Source organism: Pocillopora damicornis, chromosome 8 (genome assembly GCF_964200805.1).
Source record: "Pocillopora damicornis chromosome 8, jaPocDami1.2, whole genome shotgun sequence".
NCBI classification, from domain to species: Eukaryota; Metazoa; Cnidaria; class Anthozoa; order Scleractinia; family Pocilloporidae; genus Pocillopora; species Pocillopora damicornis.
In genome coordinates this window covers 17,057,696-17,078,809 of record NC_142677.1, presented here as the reverse complement: position 1 = coordinate 17,078,809, position 21,114 = coordinate 17,057,696, and the positions used below count along the sequence as shown (strand labels likewise).

At 38.0% G+C, this 21,114-nt stretch overlaps 3 protein-coding genes across 7 annotated transcripts; 1 reads left to right on the top strand and 2 right to left on the bottom strand.

Annotated features, from left to right (window-relative positions):
* Positions 1 to 512: 512 nt before the first annotated feature.
* Positions 513 to 4,310, bottom strand: LOC113672037 (uncharacterized). The gene is made up of 6 exons (XM_027188310.2): positions 4,083 to 4,310; positions 3,048 to 3,195; positions 2,123 to 2,364; positions 1,644 to 1,814; positions 1,016 to 1,153; positions 513 to 695 (listed from the first exon to the last, which is right to left on the bottom strand). The coding sequence occupies exons 1-5, from the start codon at positions 4,153 to 4,155 to the stop codon at positions 1,047 to 1,049; spliced, it is 741 nt and encodes a 246-aa protein (XP_027044111.2). The 5' UTR covers positions 4,156 to 4,310; the 3' UTR covers positions 513 to 695; positions 1,016 to 1,046.
* LOC113672036 (chymotrypsin-like elastase family member 1) lies at positions 3,263 to 13,876 on the top strand. 2 transcript variants are annotated; one of them, XM_089213798.1, is made up of 5 exons: positions 3,263 to 3,388; positions 11,437 to 11,550; positions 11,830 to 11,880; positions 12,207 to 12,635; positions 13,391 to 13,876. In XM_089213798.1, exons 2-5 carry the CDS (start codon positions 11,478 to 11,480, stop codon positions 13,756 to 13,758), a joined length of 921 nt encoding a protein of 306 aa, XP_089069924.1. In that variant the 5' UTR covers positions 3,263 to 3,388; positions 11,437 to 11,477; the 3' UTR covers positions 13,759 to 13,876. The 2 variants fall into 2 exon arrangements, with proteins under 2 accessions (XP_089069924.1, XP_027044110.2); XM_027188309.2 differs by lacking the exon at positions 3,263 to 3,388 and adding an exon at positions 10,712 to 10,900.
* On the bottom strand, positions 6,035 to 20,805 carry LOC113672035 (collagen alpha-6(VI) chain). Of its 4 annotated transcripts, none has more exons than XM_089213793.1 (12): positions 20,458 to 20,572; positions 20,197 to 20,258; positions 18,551 to 18,629; positions 17,013 to 17,434; positions 16,532 to 16,700; positions 16,083 to 16,106; positions 14,817 to 15,238; positions 14,426 to 14,585; positions 8,224 to 8,657; positions 7,334 to 7,484; positions 6,640 to 6,722; positions 6,035 to 6,299 (listed from the first exon to the last, which is right to left on the bottom strand). In XM_089213793.1, the coding sequence occupies exons 1-11, from the start codon at positions 20,555 to 20,557 to the stop codon at positions 6,655 to 6,657; spliced, it is 2,091 nt and encodes a 696-aa protein (XP_089069919.1). In that variant the 5' UTR covers positions 20,558 to 20,572; the 3' UTR covers positions 6,035 to 6,299; positions 6,640 to 6,654. The 4 variants fall into 4 exon arrangements, with proteins under 4 accessions (XP_089069919.1, XP_089069921.1, XP_089069920.1 ...); XM_089213795.1 differs by having other exon boundaries at positions 20,197 to 20,263; positions 20,458 to 20,534; XM_089213794.1 differs by lacking the exons at positions 20,197 to 20,258; positions 20,458 to 20,572 and adding an exon at positions 20,776 to 20,805.
* Between the last annotated feature and the right edge of the window lie 309 nt (positions 20,806 to 21,114).

Below are 21,114 nucleotides of genomic sequence, written 5' to 3'. Positions count from 1 at the left end.
CACAGATACTAACCGATAATAAATTTTCCCCTAATTTTTTCAAAACAGGCCGCCATGTTGCATTCCTAATTTGATCCCAATCCCCCTTCGACATGTGAACCAATCAACAACCGCCGGAAAATAGACGCAAGTTTCCGAACATTGAACGGAAATGTTCGAAAAAGAACGAGCTAAAGTAGATAAACGGAACTCCGCGAAAAGGGATGAAAGTTTCCAAAATCAGCCAGGACAGGGGACCATCCGATAAGGGACGCAATATTCCGAGATCGGTGCCCGGACAGAAATGTGGGAGATCTGACAAGTTCCGTAATGGGAGAACAATTTATTCTGATACTAAAGCGGGGACGGCGGACGAAACCTTCATGTAGGTAGTGGATTTTGTGTTGTATTGCTTACAATTAAATCCTGCAAATGTAGCCTGCCAAAAATGGCATTTACTTTCGATCAGAGTGTTTCTTATTACACAGACCTTTCGTGTTTATGGTTTGAGGAAACTTTGTACAACGGTGTTATCCATTTCCTGGTTACTTTATTAACAATTGTAATGCATTACAGATATTTCCAAAGTTGTGCTAAATAAATTAGATCGATACACGCTCTTCCACTCTCCAGCGTCACTGGAACCTCACCAAACCATAACATCATCGATTCTTTTACACTAAACACCGTGCACATTCTTCAACGGGAGGGCTGACCTAAAATGCATTCATTAAAAAGACACTCATATCTCAAACATAACCCTGACTACCATCTCAATTCTCCCTAAAATATTACCCTTGAATCACACATTTAGGTCACGAGAATAAAGGAAATGATCACCAGATAAGGAGACTCTTGATTATAAAACAAATTCTCCTTGTCACTACATAAGTAAACGTACAAAAAACTGTATGGAGAATATGCACACTGATGCTGGGGAGTAAAGGGTTAAAGGGGGTGTGTGACAACTAAGACGACAGTTAAGTAAAAATTAAAAAAAAAAAAACGAATTAAATCAGTCACAAAAATAAATTACCCGTTCATTTTTTGCCGGGATAAATTTTATCTCAGCATCTTCCGCAAGACTTTCGGCAAACTTTGAGGACTTCAGGAAAGCTACAAAGTCCAAGATCTATGTACCTTTCACATGAAGAACTCACGTCCAGACAAGGTGCTTAAAGAAAGAGATAAAAATGAAAACAAATTACTGTCATTGTGAACTGTGTGCGGACGCCAAAAACAGAGGCATAATAAAATTCAAGTAGAACACCTCCAATACAGTTATCCGTTTTTCCTCTAACGAGGCTAAGTACACAAACATTGGAGAACCAGTTCACTGGCTCAGAAATCAGGTTAAATTAAAGAATGTAAGGGGCCAGTCGGGCCGGAGGTTTTTGATTGTACCACGAAAAAATCTACCCGATTCTCCCACAAGGCTATGTAATATGCTTTGACCGCCCCCCTCTTGGCAATAAATTGACACTGAGTCCATTGTCTATAATCACCCTAGTGACAGCTGATTCCCCCTCTGTCCCCCTTAAAATCTTGTGATCCAAACTCCTCCCCACCCCTCCACCCCTCAAGGCGACAAATAATCACTGTTCCCTGACTCAAAATAATGAGGTGAAATGAAATGAATCACATAGCGGGATCTTCAGTCTTACCAGGACAAGAATGAGTGTTACAACTGGTTGTTTCCTCAACGTCACCGATGCAAGGATTTCCACATTTGCTCGGCGGAGGATCCGAGCATAATCTTGTTCTTTTTTGTTCCCCTCCTCCGCAACTTTTGCTGCAGGGACCCCATGTGGACCAGGGAGTAAACTTGCCATTCACTGTAATGTACAAGTATTGAGGTATCACATGGGTCTTTGCTACGTCAGTGTTACATTTATTGACAGCTTTTTAAGGCGTTCGAATCAATAGTGTCAACATCAACATCGAGTTTTATCATTGTAATTAGACCTTAATAGTTTCTTTTTTTGTTTGTTTTGATACTCCAATCTAACTGCGACCAAAAATTCAGTCAATTGCTCTTTTCTCAGAAAACTATTCCCTCTCGATACCTTGGTCAAAACATAACTGATTCACTTTTACTGATCGGTCATCACTAGCATAAACTACGATAACAAAGTTGCCATACCTGGATCAATGATTTTGTAGACATAATTCGACTGGCTAGCCCCTGTGCAAGCTTCACTTGAATCATCTTTACATGGTTGTAATTGTAACTCGTTATCAACTGCCGAAACACACCGGTCACTTTTCCCATCCCTTGCATACGTTAGAGAGGCATTTTCTCCACTCCAACATTCGCCGTAAAATTGAAGACCGAATATTGTAAAGCCTCTCTGAGAAGCTGCATCGGCGCACTGTGACACTCCGCTGAAATACAATTAAAGGTGCACTAAAAATTAGGTTCCCTTACAGGTTTCACAATTTTTGATAGATCGACACGCGAATTTTCCTTTGATGTTAGAGTCGGATTTATCGGCAAACTTGTTTTAGAATAAATGACAAAATCGACTTGTTTGAGATTGACCAAAAAATGGACATCGCTCACATTGATGTGTTAAAACAGTCCTGAAGAAGTTGAACTCTTTTCAATATAAATTAACGTTGAGCAGGTATGGCTTAGGATAAAATGCATTCTATATATCGAAGAGTCTGCATTGCAAAGCGTTGCTTTCAAAAGACGAAAGCGAGGCCGGTGTAAGCGAATCCTGAATAGCGATGCGCAGCAAGCTCTCCCTCAACTGAGGAGTTGAGATGATAAAAATGGAAGCCTGTGTACATGTAATGTAAAAAGGGAAAAATACTGGAACGGTTCGTTTTATCATAAATTCATTTCCTTCTGCTATATCGGTCTCATTATTTTATTGTTATTGACATCCTCTGTCATTTATGTCAATCTCATTATTTTCCTTCATCGCTGTATAACAAGATTACACGCTTCAGGTCCCTGCAAGGACTTCAGGAAATTTTCTATCTTTGGTTTTCAGTCAAACCTCGATACTATTAATGCCACTCTATTAATTACCCTGCCCTCCATTTTTTTTCTTATTTACCTGCTTATTGACTCTTTTGGAGAATACCAATTGAAGAACGAGCGATAGTTCGCAATCAATGTTGGTAATGGGCGTGGCTTCCTCAGACTGTCTCTATAGCAACCTATTTTGATATATTCATGACAGCTCTTTACGTCATCAGCAAGCCCTGAGAATAAATGCAAACCGTGTTTTTAGCGTTAAATGTTGAATATGAAGGATATAAACAAGAAGAAAAAATATTCAAACGCCTAGAAAGTCCCTATTACGTTGATCAATCACAGAACAATATTCATCAGCATAAGACAAGTTATATTCGAAGCGATATTTCCTAAAACAGATTTTCCTCCAGGGATAGCAGAGTAAGTAAAATTCTTTTAATTTCTACTCTTCTTTATCCTTCATAAACGAAAGACAAAGGAAATTAAGCACAGATTCAACCTTTGATTTTGTCCGACTGTTTTACTACATTATTTAATTTTTTTCAAAATTCATCGTTTACAGAGAAGGCTGAATTTTTATACATAATTATCAGTTTTTCCGTTTTCTATAAAATTTACTCATTCATTCGTTCATCACAGTGAAAGACTGGGTAATTGTATATGAAAGAGGTGCGATTGATGATTGCAAAACGTACCTACAATTTGTTATTTCATCCAATGGTTGTTTTATACAAGGGAAAAAGAGAAAGATGCGTCAAACATACGGCCCTGATTTTTATTATCTATCGTTTCAGAGGCGTGTAAAATGTTATTAACATCCCCTGTCATTTATGTCAAGCGGCAAAGAAAATAATGAACTACATGGGGAAGAGAACAAAATATTGTTTTAAGGTTAAGCAAACATGGACGTTACTTCTATAATCAATAATGTTGCAGTTAGACTACAATTATGGCTACTGGATGAAAAAATTTGCCTTGAAATTAATTTCATTTCTTCTGTGAAAATAACGTTGATGAAGCCTGGTTAAAATTGAGGCCTCATAATCACAAACTACACAGCACAGATCAAAGGCAAAGTGGAGGTTTAACGCATATTCTATTGTTTCTGGCTTACCTTCAATAATTCCCCAACGAAGAAAAAAGAAAGAAGATGCGAAAATGAAAACTACGAATGCCGTCTTTTTCATGCCTGTTAACGATCTCGTAAAGAAAACTAAGCTTGTTACAAAATTCTAACCGCACGGCAGAAACTTTCGGTGTCTTCACCCGCGGCTTTGTATCCGTGTTGCGGTTCCACCGTCGCTGGATCTCTTTCATACTCCGTCTGTTTTATTAATGTTTCTCTCTTTCCGGAGTAAACAAATATGACACTTTTAAAGACTACTTTCATCCTGATTCCTAGATGTTTTATCCGCCCTGCTGAACATATTTCTGATAGTTCTTTGATAAAAGAATATTAACATGAACTACATAATCAAACTTTGTAATAGTCTTTGTATCCTGATTTGTTTCCGGATTAAATAAAACGCACTTTTCTGTCAAAGAAAACAATACATGAGCAGTTCATATGAACTACGCTTTTATTAGTCTTGATGGGAGGATGCAAACGTAAACCTGAACTGAAATATAATTAATACAGCTCACTGTATTATATATCAGAGGATGTGTTATCAATAATCCCTTATTGATGTTTTATGTCATTCACGTAGGTTTCTTCGCCTGACGTGGCGCGTAGGAAAGTTTAAGTCTTCTTGATTGTTCTATTCAAAGAAATAATGTATCCTGTTTACTTTCCTGTTGTGTCAGATGTAGCAAGATTCTATTAAGTCAATATGAGGTACAACCGCGTGGTTTAATAGCAAACCAAAAAAGTCTCACCTGCTTAAACAAGACCATGAGGAAAGCTTGAAAGTAAAACAAGTCGTAAAATATTCTTTGTGCTTCAACTCCAAAGAGAATTTATAAAACATTTTTAAAAAAACCAGCTTGTTTGGATAACCGTAATACCTCGAGGCCGTTTCAAATCGAAATTTAAGTCTAGGAGTCGTTATCCCTTCCCCGCAATACGTTTTTGAAAATATAGTCAGATAATCTGACCTACAAACACACTATAGTTCTAGATATATTTCATTCACACTATAGTTCGTTGGTTATATTCGTGTAGAAGCCTTTCATTAAAACAGTTTTCATTGTCGTCCTCTTTGTTCTTTTGAAACAGTTTTTAGGTTAAAACAAAAACCGAATACGAAGGTTACCTAAAGAGTTATTCCTCAATTGAAGTGATTTTATCATCAGTTCTTTTTATTGTATGCCAAACATTTCGCGTAATTTTAGCTCGTTGAAATTTGGTGTTAGACCAAGTAAATATGTCCTAAGCTGACATATGACTTTCTTGTCATCAATTTCCTGCTTGACAATATATAAATACTTCAAAAAGAGATTACAAATCATTTACTCTTATGAGTGACATGATTCTGATATAAATTCTAACAATTACCTTTCAAATTGACTTTGGACTATAGGTGTCTGTAGTCCGAGACTTCAAATTCGTTCCGAGCCTGAACACTGGTCTCTAATCTAGTTACATCCTCTGTTACGTGTGCGGCGTCTCTTGCTGTTCGTTAAAAATCAGTCTTCGCCGCATGGGATATCTGCGATTTTTACCCGATCTTGTTGAAAACTGGAAATTATCTGCAAACCCTTTGTAACCTAGAAAGCATATCCTTAACAGTTTTTCTCTTTCTGACTTCTAGGATAAATTAAGTTCCTTGGTTTAGTCGAATGGTGAAATAGCGATACACTTCTGCAGCGCGCGACGCAAGTCAAAAGCCAAGTTGCAGCCAGAGTGCAGCGGAAATCGGCGGAAAATTCAGCTCAGCTAGACGAGTTACGAACAAAAAAAACTTGTCTTCAAAGGGGACCCGAAATCCTTAGACAAATTCGAGGTTATTTTTGAGCAAACGGTTGAATTGTTGAAAGATGATAGTTCAGGGCGGTACATTTTACGGATCTGTTCTCGAAATATGTCAGTTGGAAAGAGGGTTTTGATAAAGCTGAAAAGGAAGCTCATGTTTCACACTTTTTATTAGAAATCACTAAGACGGTATCACACATTGAGTGCACTCTAGTGCTTGTGTATTCTTATGTGGTGATTTAAACCTCAGAGAGCTGCTCATACGTGACTTTTTCTCCCTCCGATTGTCGAAGGGGAATTAATGCTCTCACGAAACAGTGCGTGCGTCGAAATGATCTTCCCTTAAGAGAATCACCATGCTGGTATTAGTTCACTTGGTCGGCGAATGGTAGATCTCAGATGGTCGATAGAGTTGATCTACATATAACGAATGAAAAGAAAATTAGATTTCGAAATATCAAAAAAATTCTAGTCCCCCTGGGTTCAGTAGGTAATATAAACGTTACCCTCGCTCATTTTACAAGTTTCTCATGTAGCTAGTTCCCATTTTTACTCCCGTATTCCGGGGAGGACTTAAGAACACAACACAATGACTGCACCAGGGTCGAACCCGGTCTTTTCTCGAAAAAGCTCAACACGCTAACGACTCTGCCACCGCGCCTTCAATAGAATGACATCATGGGGGAGTCCAAGTCCAAAACCTAATTCAACAGCTTCTATCTGTCAAAATATTTTTTTGTCAGCAATAAATCCTCACCAAGTCCATTCAGATTTAGGTTAAAATATTTCTGTGCCAGTCCCTCCTCAGTTTAAAAAGCCTTCGATTCACTTGCGGCTGACCTGTTAAAAATGACATTACAATTTCAAAACTTAAGTTCAAGTGAAGAACGAAGAGGTTCATAACAACATTTTATTCACCAATACTGCTCCGACTTCGTTACAAGCTTCGTCATTGACCATGTATCTCTCGTTGGTTAGCTGTTATTAGCAGTTGGCACCGGTATACATCAAATATCAGGGGGCTTGAGCCAAAAATTTTTAAAACACAAGGGGGGGTGGGGGCAGGTAGGCAGCTAGAAATTGAGTCATTTTTTCTGTGGTGTCTACCACAGATGTGGTGTCTACCACAGATGTTTTCTTGTTACGTTTAGTTTAAAATTCTAAAATACAAGCTTGCCAATTGGATGGCTTCTGTCATAGTGCGACAATGATAAAATCCCACATTGTTCTTTGTAATCCAAACATGCTTTCGCTATCGACTAACCAGCATCGAGATTCCAAGTTTTGCTTTAGATTACTGTTCAAGTCGGGTAAGCAAAAAAACATCTCATGGTCTTTGAGGAAGTTATTTCGGCCGATAATTGTTTTGAAAGACTCTGAAAACGTTTTATTGTACACTTTCCTCTAATGCATTCTTTCAGGAATTTACATATAACTGCCACACAACTTACTGCATGTTGCTTCCAAAATCCCAGCAAACAAATCAGACAGTTGTTTAAAGCTGTTTACGGTGTAAACGTCTTCTCCTGCAATTTCTTCCAGTTGTCCTTCGAATTCCTCATAATTTCCAACACCAATTGCAATAATTTTAACTCCCTTTTTCTGAAATGTAAATTGTGAACAGAACAACTTAGTAATGTAGCGCTGATGACAAAGGAGACATTGTGAAATGAAAAGAAAATGAAAATTATTGGCGATATAAGAGGGTGAAATCACCGAAATGGAAATCTGAGTTGCAACAAAGGTATTTCCTGCGTTTCGTTTTCGGTTCACCCCTTCTTTTATCTCCTTCTTCATCCAGATTTACCATGTAATCATTAAAGAGGATCCTTTAAAACGACTCAAAACTAATATGAACTGCTTTTACATGAATCTAAAGTTAGCTTAGTTTTATTTTCATCTAAATCTATTTTGTGAAATAAAGGCATGAAAACTTAAAAGAGGAAGTGATTGATACACATTTTAAAGGGTTTTCAATTGAGCCAATTAGGCGAAAGGAAAATAACTTGAAGAGCCAATGAGAGTTTAAAGTAAAAATAAGTAAAACGCCTAACGCACTAGAAACGCGGGCAACTAATTCGTTATTACAATTGGTTATGGTCTCGCATTTTATTGGTTAAGGGAATGGAAATTTCAACTTTGCGACTTTTCTGGAACAATCGCAGACACTCAACACTCAACTGGAAATTGATCTATTATTATCGCCCACGTGAAAAGGGTTTGTCGCAAAACAATGAATGAAACAGTGTAATAAATGAAATAAATCATTCGTATTGAAGTAAAAGAGACAGAGAAAATCTGAAAGATAAGTCAGGGGAAAGCAAATTTCAGTCATTCCTACCTGAAGCAAAGGAATTGTAGCCGAGAAAGACTTCGATTCAGGATTTGTCTTTCCAGCCGACAAAAGAATCAAAACATTTGGAAATTCCGGCCTGTCACCTCCCCTATCAGTAAACAATTCTTCATTGGCTTTTTTCAGCGCCCTGTCAATGAACAATCGGAGCCCAAATGAGCCTTTTTCTCCCGATAGGTTATATATAAGGTGGTACAGATTTTCTTTATCGTAGAAACCACCATCTGCAAAGGTACTTATTACGTGCGCTTGTTTAGCAAACACGATAAGTCCAGTGTGTGTTTCTTCTGGTCCAATGGTCAGCGCGTCAGTCAGTTGCAGGAGGAAGCCTTTGACTAGCTTATAATTATCTATGCCAACACTTCTTGTTCGGTCGATCGCGAAAGCCAAGTCCATTCCTTGAGCCTCGCAAGGGTTTGGTGCTGGAGAATAGAATTTGATAAATACAGTTAACTCAATCATTCGCTCTGACGAAGAGCTAACGCTCGAAACTTTAGCTTTAGAAACTCTTTGCGATGGCCAACTTACAATCTTAACGCAGATGATAAAACCAAATTATCTAGTTATATCCCCCATCGATGTAGATTCATACTTTCTTTAGAAATTTATCCCCTCAACTCAATGACAGCCTGTTCCAGGCTTTAATTAAGATAATAAAACCAAGCCTGAAGGAAGACGACGCCGCGGAGCGTGATAAGGGGAGAGGTTTGGGGCCGTTTGCATGACAAACAGCATGCATTTCGCGACTCGACTCTTCTTTCGGAATGCCTGGAACAGTCAAACCCCATGAACACCAGGAATCTCAAGCTTAAGAAGACAAGTAACTCTTTGAAATAGATAATCAGAGTTTCTCTTTACCATCCAACTTCCACAGCCATTTTTAACTTCACTAATCTGATAATTGACACCTTTCTTGAGGTGTCACTATGATGTACGCAGAGATAAGTCGACCATTAAAAGTCCGTGTACAAGGCCTTACAAACCAAATACGTGTACTTTCTGTGGTTTAAAAGACAATTCGAACAGTCTACTGTATTCTCTTTTCATGTGACCTTTCCCCAGTCCCCACGGTCCGTTTAAGGTAAGAAAGTGGGTTGGTAGGCAGTGAACAATTAGGTGACAAATTATTGGTTATTGACAATCGTTACAACACCCATTCCTCTTACCGCCATCAATGTTATGTTTTTAAGGTTCTTTTAGGTTCGTTTGTTTTTAACCCGTGATATGGAGCCAACTGGAAGTACACATGCGATCGCAGGCCAGAAAAGGTGAATCTTGGGCGAAAATGTTTTGAGAAGGGGTGAAAGCCATTTTGCCTAACTGTCCATCTCAGTTACATTATTTGAATTTTTTTACGCACCTTTTTACGCAAATGGTTACATTGAAAATTTCGCACTACTGCTTGAAATCTCAATGAACATCTGAGATTAATAGAGGTGATAAATACGAAATTAAGTGCTAAGGTCTTCAAATAATTTCAGCAGAACTAGAGAACGAAAAGGGAAATTAATCAAATTATAATGATTGTAACAGCTAAACAAGCAAACTAGGACAACTGAACAGAGGGAGGTGAGATATCTGATGTTAAAGAAAACAGTCTTGGTAGTATTTCTACCCTCTGTCTACATGGAAATAACAAAAACCAACAGCAACCTTCATTTTTTCATTCTTAAAATAAAAGTTGGCTCAGAGATAGCAAATGTTCATCATGGTGGGCCGGTCTTTAAAATCTAAAAAGGGTCGATAAGGTGTACTGATAGAATCCTGAAATACAATACACAAATAATTACATAAATACATAGAAAAATTGTTATTACAAATCATGAAATAAGACAAAGGAAGAACACTGGCTACCTCAGAGGACTTTCAGAGGCATTATTAATTACTTATGAGATTTTACCTTTGGAATGACCTCGTGTATGTATAGAAAGGAATTTTCCCTCTTGAAAATACTTAGCTATAAATGCTTTATTTTAAAAATGAGTGAATGTTCGGATAGCTCCTATTGAAAGAATGGTATCTTATTTCATATTGTAACAACTTCTCTTGAGAAGGATTTTCATATACCACAAGAGTTGACGATTTCATGTAGAAAGTATCCAAAGTAAAATAGGTACTTCTTTATCGTGAATATTTGTAACTGCAAATTATGTTCTCCAACCCCGAAATTCCTCTCAGCTAAAATTCTGAACGACTTTTTCAATATTTAGAGTAGTCTTCAATAGTCTGCAATATTATTTCAGCAGATTTGCTGAAATAATATTGCAGTCTTCTTTACTCAGGGATTTTCTTTATTCAAAAGGGATTTCTCAACTTCTTTACACTTTTTTAGTCAACAACCTCGAAGTAACTTCAATGTGATCATAATTTTGACACCAGCAAACACAAATAACCGCACTTTTATTCTAAAAGTTTTTCTTTTAATTGCCTAAATGCTGTCACACCTCAGAACAATGCAAAACGTCGTCGTCAATACAGCTGATGTACATCCACTCACAGTGACGAACATAAAAGAAATCGAAATGAGTCGATTGTCCTCTTTCTCCGAAACTCAGAGGTCGTTTAGTGATAATAGTTCGCTTAAAACAATATCCGTTGTACAGAGATCTTATGATGTTGTCCTGCGTTACTTTTGGTTTGTTATCTCTTTTCTCCATGACCCTAGGTGAGAGTATGGCAATTCTGCTTTTCCAATGTACCTCTGGGAAACATACATTTTGTTTCTGGAAATGTGTGTTCAAAATCGTGGTCCGTTTCGTTCTGTTTTCAACACTCGTCATTTGATCATTAACCATCATCAAGATTCTCAATTCGACATCTGAGTGAAAGATTTCCCATTCATTTTTGTTCCATACCTACTTAGGGTGCTTTCCACTTTGCTGATCGTAGAAATATACAGTAGCTGTAGATCAGACTGTTGAGCATCTGACGTCGAAGTCGAAATTGGCCGGAGCTCAATTCCTCACTTCCCATTGAAAGGGACCTTTTTTTCTCTTTTTCCCACTTTCGTGACAAATGTTTCGCATCTCTCCCCGTAAGGAGAAAGATCAGTTCTCTGTAGGCTTAGTGACAGAGCGGAATAAAAAGGTCTGAGGTTCCAATGCTCATGTCCTGAGTTTTTGCTAAAGCTTTTTTTTTATGTTGTTTTCTTTTTTTGGTTTTGTTTTGTTTTATTTTTGGTTTTGTTTTTCCTTATTTCAGGTTGCAGTGACTATCTAGATAACTGCCAAGTGTACGATCAAATGGGTCTATGTAACATTCCAAAATATTTCGAACTTATGAAGAAGTACTGTGAAAAGACTTGTCATCTCTGCAGTAAGTAAAGCAGATGATATAATAAAGGTCATGCTAAAACTATATTTTATTCAAACGTAGGTAATGCCAGCCGTTGTTCCATCTTAAAAAATTGTATACTATGTGTATTGTATGTGCACTAAGTTTTTATGGGGCTTTACAGCAAAAAAAAATTCGCTTGGTATTTCCCTTGCGATCCACTCCACTACTAATCAAACCAAGTAAAATATATATATATATTTTTTTAAATTGCAGACTGAACTTGACGAAATTCAACTAAAAAATTAATTTCCTTTTCAGATATAACTTCTCATGCGACTCCACAACCGGTGCAGCCTGGACAGCCCCTGGGTAAGTTTGAGTGGATCAGAGGAATTTTTCCATGCATTGTCGAAGATTGTCCGATTTTAATCAGATTTTACACCACTACACACTGTGATTAGCTTAAAGAAATCACCGGCATCATTGCTTCAACTAATCAAATGCAAAAATAAACCAATTGCGATCTTATATATTTGAAACTGTGTTTTTAGTATGCGGAGGTAATACATAACAGAGTATATCAATCTCTCATACAAGCCGTATAACATTTCATAACCTGCGCTGTTAAGTCTGCTTGGATTCGGATTGAAAAGGTTTAAAATGAGAGGACACTAAAGACCCATAAAACGTTCCAGGTGAATGTGGCAGGTCTGTGGTTCCTCAGGGCCGTGTTATCGGTGGAACAGATGCGATACACGGATCGTGGCCCTGGCAAGTAGGTCTGTACGCTGGAGACGATGACTCTAAGTTCCTCTGCAGAGGGTCCCTCATCAAACCAAACTGGGTCGTCACAGCTGCCCACTGCATTAACGACAATCTGCCCGTTGCTTCATACCGCATTCGCTTGGGAGACTGGCACCGCTTCTTCCCCGACGGCACAGAACAGGTCCGCAACGCGTCCAAAGTGATTAAACACCCTAAGTACAACTACCCATCGCTCATCAATAACGACATTGCCTTAATCAAGCTCGACCACCCGGTGTTGTTGAATAGTCACGTGAACACCATCTGTCTTCCTAAGAGAGACATAGCTGTCTCTTTAAATAGCACGTGCTATATCACAGGTAATTACTTGTCACGTTTTGCTAGCTACAGTAACGCCTATAAATGAAGAAAAATTTTAAAGGAACTCCTTTTGAAATTTTCAAGTCAAACCTGAAACGCGCAGAACTGCCTTAAAAGTAAAAAAAAAAAGTAAAATAAAATGAAGCTTATCTAATTCAATATTGCGAAAAGTTTTGAAACATTGGTTTGGTGAGACAGGAACGATCGAGGAACAAGGATGAAAAAAAATGGGAAAGAATTGAATTCCGAACACTACACTATCCCCGCATTAATTTGGAATCGTGTTTTTACCATTCTTGCATAATCAGAAGTCGTTTTCGTACATTTGCTGTGGTTCATAAGAGCTTTGGATAAGAACGTTTGTTTGGGAAATTTAGCAAAATATAAATGTGGTCATAAAAATCATAAATGTGATCGTGTAGTCTGATAAATGTGATCGTGTAGTCTGATAAATGTGATCGTGTAATCTGATAAATGTGATCGTGTAGTCCCGGCCTGAGGAGGAACATTGTCGGTAGCTGTGACTGACGTTTCGACAGCCTTAGCAAAAGCCATTATCAGACTTAAATGATGTGTTATCATAAATGTTATCGCGCTCGTTTCAATTAAATAAAGGATTGAATCAGCCAGTCGGCTATGTCCTAACAATTAAATGTTAAATGACTGGTGCATATCGCAGGTCAGGCTATAGCCCGAGAAAGAAGCATGACAACTTTAATGCACCATCTCAATTCAGAATATCTTTATCCTGTAGGGTGGGGCAAGGTGAAACATCCGGGTGCTTCCTACCACAAACTTCAACAGGCCCAGCTCCCACTTGTCTCCAACGCCGAATGTTCCCAGAAACTTTCCGCTTCACCCTCGGGGGGAATACTCAACGTTACCAAACAAATGGTTTGCGCCGGAAACCTGAACCCCAATGAATCGCGGGGAGGTTGCCATGGTGACAGTGGAGGACCATTCGTCTGCAAGGACTCCGCATCCGGGAAGTTCGTCCTACAGGGAGCGGTTAGCTGGGGTTCGCCGAATTGTAACTTTGCGCAAGTCAACAAACAGTACACGGTGTTTGCCCGAATCAGCAAATTTCGCCGTTGGATAAATCTTAAAATTTCTCAAAACTGAACACTAAAGAGCCACATCTGAATGGAAGTGACATTATGATAACAATAGTCCGGAGTGACGTTTATTGGGTAAAGCCTTGCAAGAAATATGTAAAGGCTAATAAATTCGAAAATAAATGATGAAGAAATATTTGCGTTTTTTCCTTGTACCAAAAAAACCAACGTCTCAATACTACCTGTGATCATAAGCAAGTGAGAAATCTCTCTTTCAGCTCATTTCCACCGCAAATAACTCCTACGTCAACAGGTTTATGATAATTTCGAACGGAGAGTGACAAATAGAAAGAATTCATATTGGACATTTGAAATTTTATCACTAACTACCATAATTTGAAAATTAGATTATTTCTCGTGAAAAATTAAGCCAATTTTCTTTTTTTTTTTTTCTCATTTGATTGGCGTTGGACAGAAACATTGTACAGTAAAACAAAATTGTTCTCAGTGTAAAGGGAATAAAATTAAAAAGGAGAGCAGAGAAGGGACAATTCATAAATTTTCCCCTGGGGAGGGGGGTGGGTTAATTTTAAGGGGGTCACCTGGTTTTCAGAGGGAACGGAGGGGTAGTCAGTCGTCGCCAAAGAGCATTAGGGGAAGGCTATAGAAAATAGACTGCCCCCCCCCCACCATAACTTCGCTAACAATAAGTAGTAATAACAGCTACAACTCACGACAGATAATATTGACGACATCGCTGAGTGTTCCGACAAGTGACCCATAGTCATGTGCTGAAAGCACGTTTTCTCCCCCGAGCTCTTTCAGCACCTTTTGATAACTTGGCTTTTGTGCGTCTGGACCGATTGCTAAAACAACCACACGGACACCTTTACTCTGAAAAAATTCATACCAACAAACAATCAAACGGAAGAATGAGAGAAACACAGAGCTTTTTTTACCTTTTTTAGTGATAAAAGATGCGTGTATTCTGAAAAAGCATGCAGCTCTTAAAGTAAACATCACATTACACCACAATACAAACACCACAACTATGTTTGAATGAAAAAAGGGCCGTGAATAAAAAAAGGGCCGAGAGAAAATATTGAAAACAAATGGGTCCCTCACCTTAATACTTCTCAAATGTTCCTTGTACTTTTTTTTCTCCGTCTCCTTTGGGTGAGACCTTCCGTCTGTGAACAAAACCATAACACTTCGCACGCCATGTCTGTCTCCATTTTCCCTAGTGAATAGTTCTAAGTCGGCCCTCTCCAATGCCAAATCGAGACGCGTAGGTTTTGTCAGTATGTCGATTTTTTCGTCTATCAGATTTGTAAGAGAGTTTTTTTCAAAAAATTTTGGTTCGTCAAAAAGATTGTGGATTACGCTTTTGTCACCGAATGTCTCTAGGGCTATGTGGGCTCCATCGTTTGATATATCGAATTGTTGCACGAGGTTTTTCAAAACTGTCTTCAATTCGTTGATGTTCTTTTGTTTGATACTTTGAGTTGTATCCACCACCAAACCGAGGTCAAGTTTACAACTGGAGACTGAAAAAACAAAAAGAGAAAATGGTTAATAAAATCTGTGACATAAGAATGTGTTTTGGAACTTTTTTCTAAACAAGATCACTTTATCATATTAGGAAGACTGTCATCGTCACTTTCTGGGAACTGTCTTTGTTAGAGCAGTTTTCGATTGAGTGTCGAAAAACCAAAACCAAAGTAATCTAGGCGACTAATCAGAACAAAGGTTTGCATTATCGACCAAGAGGAACAAAGGTTAACACTATCATTAGTTAATGAGAACTCAAAGTGAAAACAAGCAAACTGCTTGAAGCGCGCGAAAACGCTAATGACCAAGTCGCGATTGTTTTTAGTTTTGCATCTGATTTGTTGAGAGGATGGCGCCAGTTTTATGGACCAATCACAGCGCAAAGCTCGATAAAACTAGAGAAATGACTTTCGACACTTTATTAAAAATCGGTTCCTCACGCAACCCACGATAATTTCAGTGGCGGTTTCTCTTGATTCTCCACTGGTTTAGCACGCGTCGCTCCTCAACAAGTACTCGAGTAACGCTTGGTGTCTGGAATATTTTAAATGCGTTTAGGATGAGAAGTCAGAGTTGTAATTCTAGTTTTGTACAATGTGTATGTCGGAGTCAATCTACAATAAAAGTGTTTGCTATTCACAAGTGTACGTGTCTTTGAAACGACTTAGATTGAGAGAACATTACGTAGAATAATAAGTAACAAAAAGAAATCGCAGCTGCTTGGGAAACAAAAGATATCAGACTAAGTTTAAATTTGTTGAAATTTTAAACTGTAAAGACAAGATAAAACTAGGAGAAAAGAAGATTTAAATAGCTTCACGCGTGTCTATTTATACTTACGTCTTGTGGTAGATGTCTTGGATTCTGAAGATAAAAAAAATGCGACGCACGTGAAAACTCGTATAAGGGTGCAGTTGAAAGAATGAGATAGTTTTTTACTTTTTTTTTTAATCAGAGCAAGAGATGGAGACATCATAATATACATCAAGAAAAAAATACCAAATATTATAATTCAAAAGATTGTTCCTTTGGAATCTATATGGCCTCTCGCATTGCAAGGAATTTGAAGAGTCTAAAGACACTGTGGTGCTTCGTCAATGGAGGGATATCACAAGAGAAAATTGGATTTGATCAAATAAGTTGATAACGTGAATTGGCCACTGAAAGGAGTTTATTAGGCTGACGTTTTGAGGGTTAGCCCTTCGTCCGACTGATTAACAATAGTACATCGCCATGGATTCGCGATTGAAATTTAATGTTGAGCAGTAGAACGGAGGGCTAATCTTTACCTTTGCAACTCTCACGCATTATGGTTGGTAAGAGACTGGGCAGCTCTTTTAAATCATTGACTTCGAAAAGCCTCTTCTCGTTGTTTGACAAAATTGGAAGGAAATCCTCTTTCTGTATTGGCTTGTTCGGCAATCCGATTCCAACAGCAAGTATCTTCACACCTTTTTTCTTTAAGACCAAAAAAATGTTAAAAAGTATAAGAAGGGTCCTACTCCTGTATTCTCTGTCTACCTCACCTATCTCGTTTTTACACTATGTTCAGCTATTGGTGGATGACATATTGAGTGTGGGAAGCTGGGAACGAGAAAAGCAGTTTCTGCGGGAAAGGATCATGTCACCACATCAAGACGAATAACTCAGATTCTCATGTCTCGTTTCACGGTTCTTGATTAACACGCTCAATCACGAGGCGCCGAAAGGTTTATAAGGGTCCTAAAGTAAAGCTGATAAAGCTTCCCTGATTAATGAAATCGTTCAAACCTCTAATGCTTTCACGTAAGGCTTGTATTCGTAGACCTTCGACTTATATCCTCCATTACTCAAAATAATCAACACTTTGTCTCTACCATCCTTGGTCACTTTCCAGGTGAATAAATCGCTGTCAGCTTTCCTGAGAACCCTGTGTAAACTGAATTTTGATGTTTGTTCCACACCGTCGAGCTTCTGACCAATATAAGAAAGTTCTTGCTTTCCTCCACGGCTCAAATCAAAGGCCAATTCTAACTTTGCATATTGGTTGTCATTGGTAATAAGACCAAACTGTGAAGCGCCTGACTCCAAATCAATGCTCCTGGCCAGATCCATGATAAACTCCTTCGTCTTTTTAAATTGCTCCTCAGTGAAACTGGGGGACGCATCCAAAATAACTCCCATATTGACTGTGCAATTCCATGATGGAGGCACTGCAAATGGAATGTGTGAAATAAGTATTTAAAATAATACTTAATAACACCCAAATACTTCTTACATAAAATTAATTGACGAATTGGGAACTAGAAAAAGTAAGCATAAAATCAGATAACTGGGGAAAATATCTTCCTCACGTTCAGTCGAGACTTCATTAGATTTTAAAAATAACCATGAAACATTTAAAAGAAAACACTGACGAAAAATAAACTTGTACAATATTTATTTAACGCTTACTACTTGAAGTGGATTTGTCAGCTAATAACATTCAAAAGATTTTCAATGAGATAAACCAGAAAACCAAATAAAACTCCTATTTGTATGACAATTTTATTCAGAGTAAGAATATTGGTACAATGAAAATGAAAGGGATCCATATCATACAAATTTCATATTCACTGCTTGGAGTAGTTTTTTTAGTGCTGAAAATAGAGAAGGAAAAAACTAACAGACTAATTAACTAAATGTGTATACCATATCGATTTTTAACTTAAAATTTATCACCGGCTTTTTGCAATAATGAAAAATTCAAATTGAGTATATGAAGAGCAGTAAAATAAAACGTGACTGATAGAGTCATCACTTTTCTTAGAGGATTGCATCGGATTGGTTAAAAAGTTTGAGAACAGTGCAGGATATCTTAGCCAGTCACAAAGCAAATAAATGCAAAGTGAACGCAGATTACCTCCACCTTATATCGCATGTTTCTGTTAGCTTACCCATTCTTATTGCTCTCATTACTGTCTGACATACAATTCTTATGAAGTTTGTTCGGGGAATTTGTCATATTATCAACTAATAATCCCCTTATTGACACTTTTTTAAAATTTTTATCACTTCTCTGCCTAATATTGTGGTGATAGGTCACTGATGGGTGTTAATAGATGTGAGGGTAACTCCTCAGGTGACGTCAAGAAAGAAGGGAACTGAGGAATTAGCATCTTACCTTAGGAAAATAGCGGCAGTTGGTCAAACTTTGTTTCATGCTTCACGTTACATTAGCCTGAGGACACTTCACCACTATGCACTGACAAGCGAAACCCAAGGCCTGTTCCCCCTTATCTTTCCTAAATGTAAGACATGCTTTGGAATTGATATACGATTTTTCTTACCAGCAGCAGCAATTGGCAGGGTACCAAGGAAAGAGACCAACATGAATGACAATACACCCATCTTGCCTGACTTTAAAGACTGCAATGAAAAAAAAAAGCATTTATCAAGCATCTCTCAAATTCATGTCATACTTTTTTGAAACAAAACAGATGACAAATTAGGTTATATTAACCTATTTTCCGACCGCAGTTCAGAGCACAAACAAAGACACACACATGATGCGATGATTAAGAAGTAAAAGACAACTAATTTAGTGGTACCTCACTTTACAGACTTTATTCAACATTGAAAACAATCCTTGAAGTTGTAAAGAACACGTAAACCAATTGTGATAAGCGGAACAAAGGGACATTGTTCATGATATGATAGATTTTGAAAATAAATGAGGTTATCGAGATTTTTAATTACCCCACAGCCAACAAAAGACTTTTAGATCTCATTCTTCTGACACCATATATTTACTACCGAGATCTCAAGATAACACCAATTTAGCATTTGCGAACTAGGTCCGGCTTTTTGCCCGATTGTATCAAAACCTCTTCGTAATTTAGGTTTGCAGTTACCTTTGCCTGTAATTCTCTTTACAAATCTCATCGAAAAATCGAAGAAAAAGTAAGTGAAAATCGTTTCCCAAGTGTTCTTGGAAACACGCAAGAAGCAAAATCGATGTACAAAAAAGCGATTACTAAATCCTAAGAAAGAAATTATCCCAACAAATTCAGCGCCTTTGACTCTGTTAACTTTTTATTCCTAAGATCAAATTAGTAATTCCCCTCATTGTCTGCTATGTACTTCTTATGTTTTTGGTTCTGAGGATTTGGTAATGGATCAACTTGTCAACTTTTCATCGCTTGTCTGCTTGATATTGTAAAGAGAAACTCTATCTTGATCACTCGTGAGAGTTTCAAACAGTCCCAAGTTAGAGGCGTGTAAGGAATTTCTCTTGGCGAGGAAATCACATTTGAACGTGTTAACCATACAATTACTTTACTGCATTAGTGACAATAGGGCTTTGTGCCGCTGGAAGTAAATTAGGCCACTCGTCAAAATAGAGACAATATGTCTTCAATTTGCAGTTCATACTTTTGTCTGTTTAAGACTTTCCATAGATCAATAGGGTGATCCAGACAGTAAATTTGCATACATGGGCTATGCTGCTTCATCTGTTCACGCAAAAGGTTTCGCACAAATCGGAACCACCCCTTTTACATTACTAAAACGCACTTGTTCAAAGTCTAAATGACACAATCTTCTGAAAAATTCACTCCCCGGTAGAACCTTGGGAAAGATTTTCGTGTAACCCCATACATGTTTTGTACTATTCTAAAACAAAGCCGTAACTCAAAGGTCATCTACTGTTGTCGCCATTGTTTTCTTTATCCAAGAACTGTATGAATAATGAATTATGGGGCTGTGCGGAAATCTTGCCGAAATTGGGCGTAAAAAATTTCTGCACTTGAAAGAAGTAATTTAGTTGGAGAGTTACTTCACCTTTCTCGGCACATCTCTCAGTTACTACGTGCGCTATGATTGGTCGATTTAGCGGGCCGTATTTCATTGTGCAACCCGCTAAATTCAATACTTCGTTTGAGTTGAAATCTTCCCCCTCTATTTGAATCCAGAGATATATAACTATCTTACTAACCTCGTTTTCTTGGTCTGTGCTGTAAGTCAAGAAACCTCGTTTTTTCCGCTCGGATTTATGGCCTGCGCTTTTCAGAAAAAGAAAGGGGTTGCCATAACCTATAAAGTACAGACCTCGACACCCGGTTGGAAAGAGGCATTCCTACGGCCGGACGACTGACTTCTTTGGAAGGCAGTGAATTTTTCCGCTTTCTGACACGTTATGAACTAATCTGACCGATAAATGGAAGACCTTTCAAGCTCTGTACATTTAGTAACTTACCGAGCTCAAGAACAGAGTCCAGCACGCCTAGTGTTAGCTTTGCTTTGACCTTGTTCAGTGTCTGACCACGAAATGTGCATTCCGACAATTTCAATGACATAAGTATCTTTAATCCCTTATCATCGCATCAGCCAATCATTTTCAAATTGAACAATGTTTGTTCTAGAGTAGTCCAAAGCCTTATGTAGTTTCTGGTGATCTCGTTAATATCCTCGCTGGTCTAATGCTCAGTGTACTATGAGAAACGTTCGCTGATAACATTCATAGAACAATGATAATAATATAACTGATAACATTCATAGAACATATTCATAGAACCTCTGAACACAACATAACGACGATAACAAATCAGTATAGGTTTTCAAGATTCAACTTTTTTCTTGTTCTGTTCTCTAAAGTACGTTCATGCCTGAAGTATCATTTCGCTTCTACTGTTCTTAACCTTTTTAGACGCTTCACTGAACCTTCAGGGAAAACACTCCTTTTGTGTAAGTCCATTTGACAAATAAAGTATTACCAAGTTGAGCGATGTAGACCATGACAGTATCGACCGAAAACTCACGTTCCTACCATTTCTTCTACTGCTGCGATTCGGCTGGATTACTGATTTCTTGTAAGTTGGCCTTACCGTAAAACTACCTCTACAACGCGGGATAA

Bases quoted from the DNA above. Each gene is read 5' to 3' on its own strand.
- LOC113672037 (XM_027188310.2), bottom strand. From the start codon at position 4,155: ATGAAAAAGACGGCATTCGTAGTTTTCATTTTCGCATCTTCTTTCTTT. The intron at 2,365-3,047 runs GTAAATAAGAAA...ATTGTATTTCAG, and splicing joins CCAAAAGAGTCAATAAGCAG to CGGAGTGTCACAGTGCGCCG. The intron at 1,154-1,643 runs GTAAGACTGAAG...TCTTTCTTTAAG, and splicing joins TAACACTCATTCTTGTCCTG to CACCTTGTCTGGACGTGAGT.
- LOC113672036 (XM_027188309.2), top strand. From the start codon at position 10,846: ATGATGTTGTCCTGCGTTACTTTTGGTTTGTTATCTCTTTTCTCCATG. The intron at 11,881-12,206 runs GTAAGTTTGAGT...AAAACGTTCCAG, and splicing joins GCAGCCTGGACAGCCCCTGG to GTGAATGTGGCAGGTCTGTG. The intron at 12,636-13,390 runs GTAATTACTTGT...TTTATCCTGTAG, and splicing joins TAGCACGTGCTATATCACAG to GGTGGGGCAAGGTGAAACAT.
- LOC113672035 (XM_089213793.1), bottom strand. From the start codon at position 20,557: ATGTCATTGAAATTGTCGGAATGCACATTTCGTGGTCAGACACTGAAC. The intron at 16,107-16,531 runs GTAAAGATTAGC...TTTTATCTTCAG, and splicing joins AATGCGTGAGAGTTGCAAAG to AATCCAAGACATCTACCACA. The intron at 14,586-14,816 runs GTGAGGGACCCA...GAATTTTTTCAG, and splicing joins AACATTTGAGAAGTATTAAG to AGTAAAGGTGTCCGTGTGGT.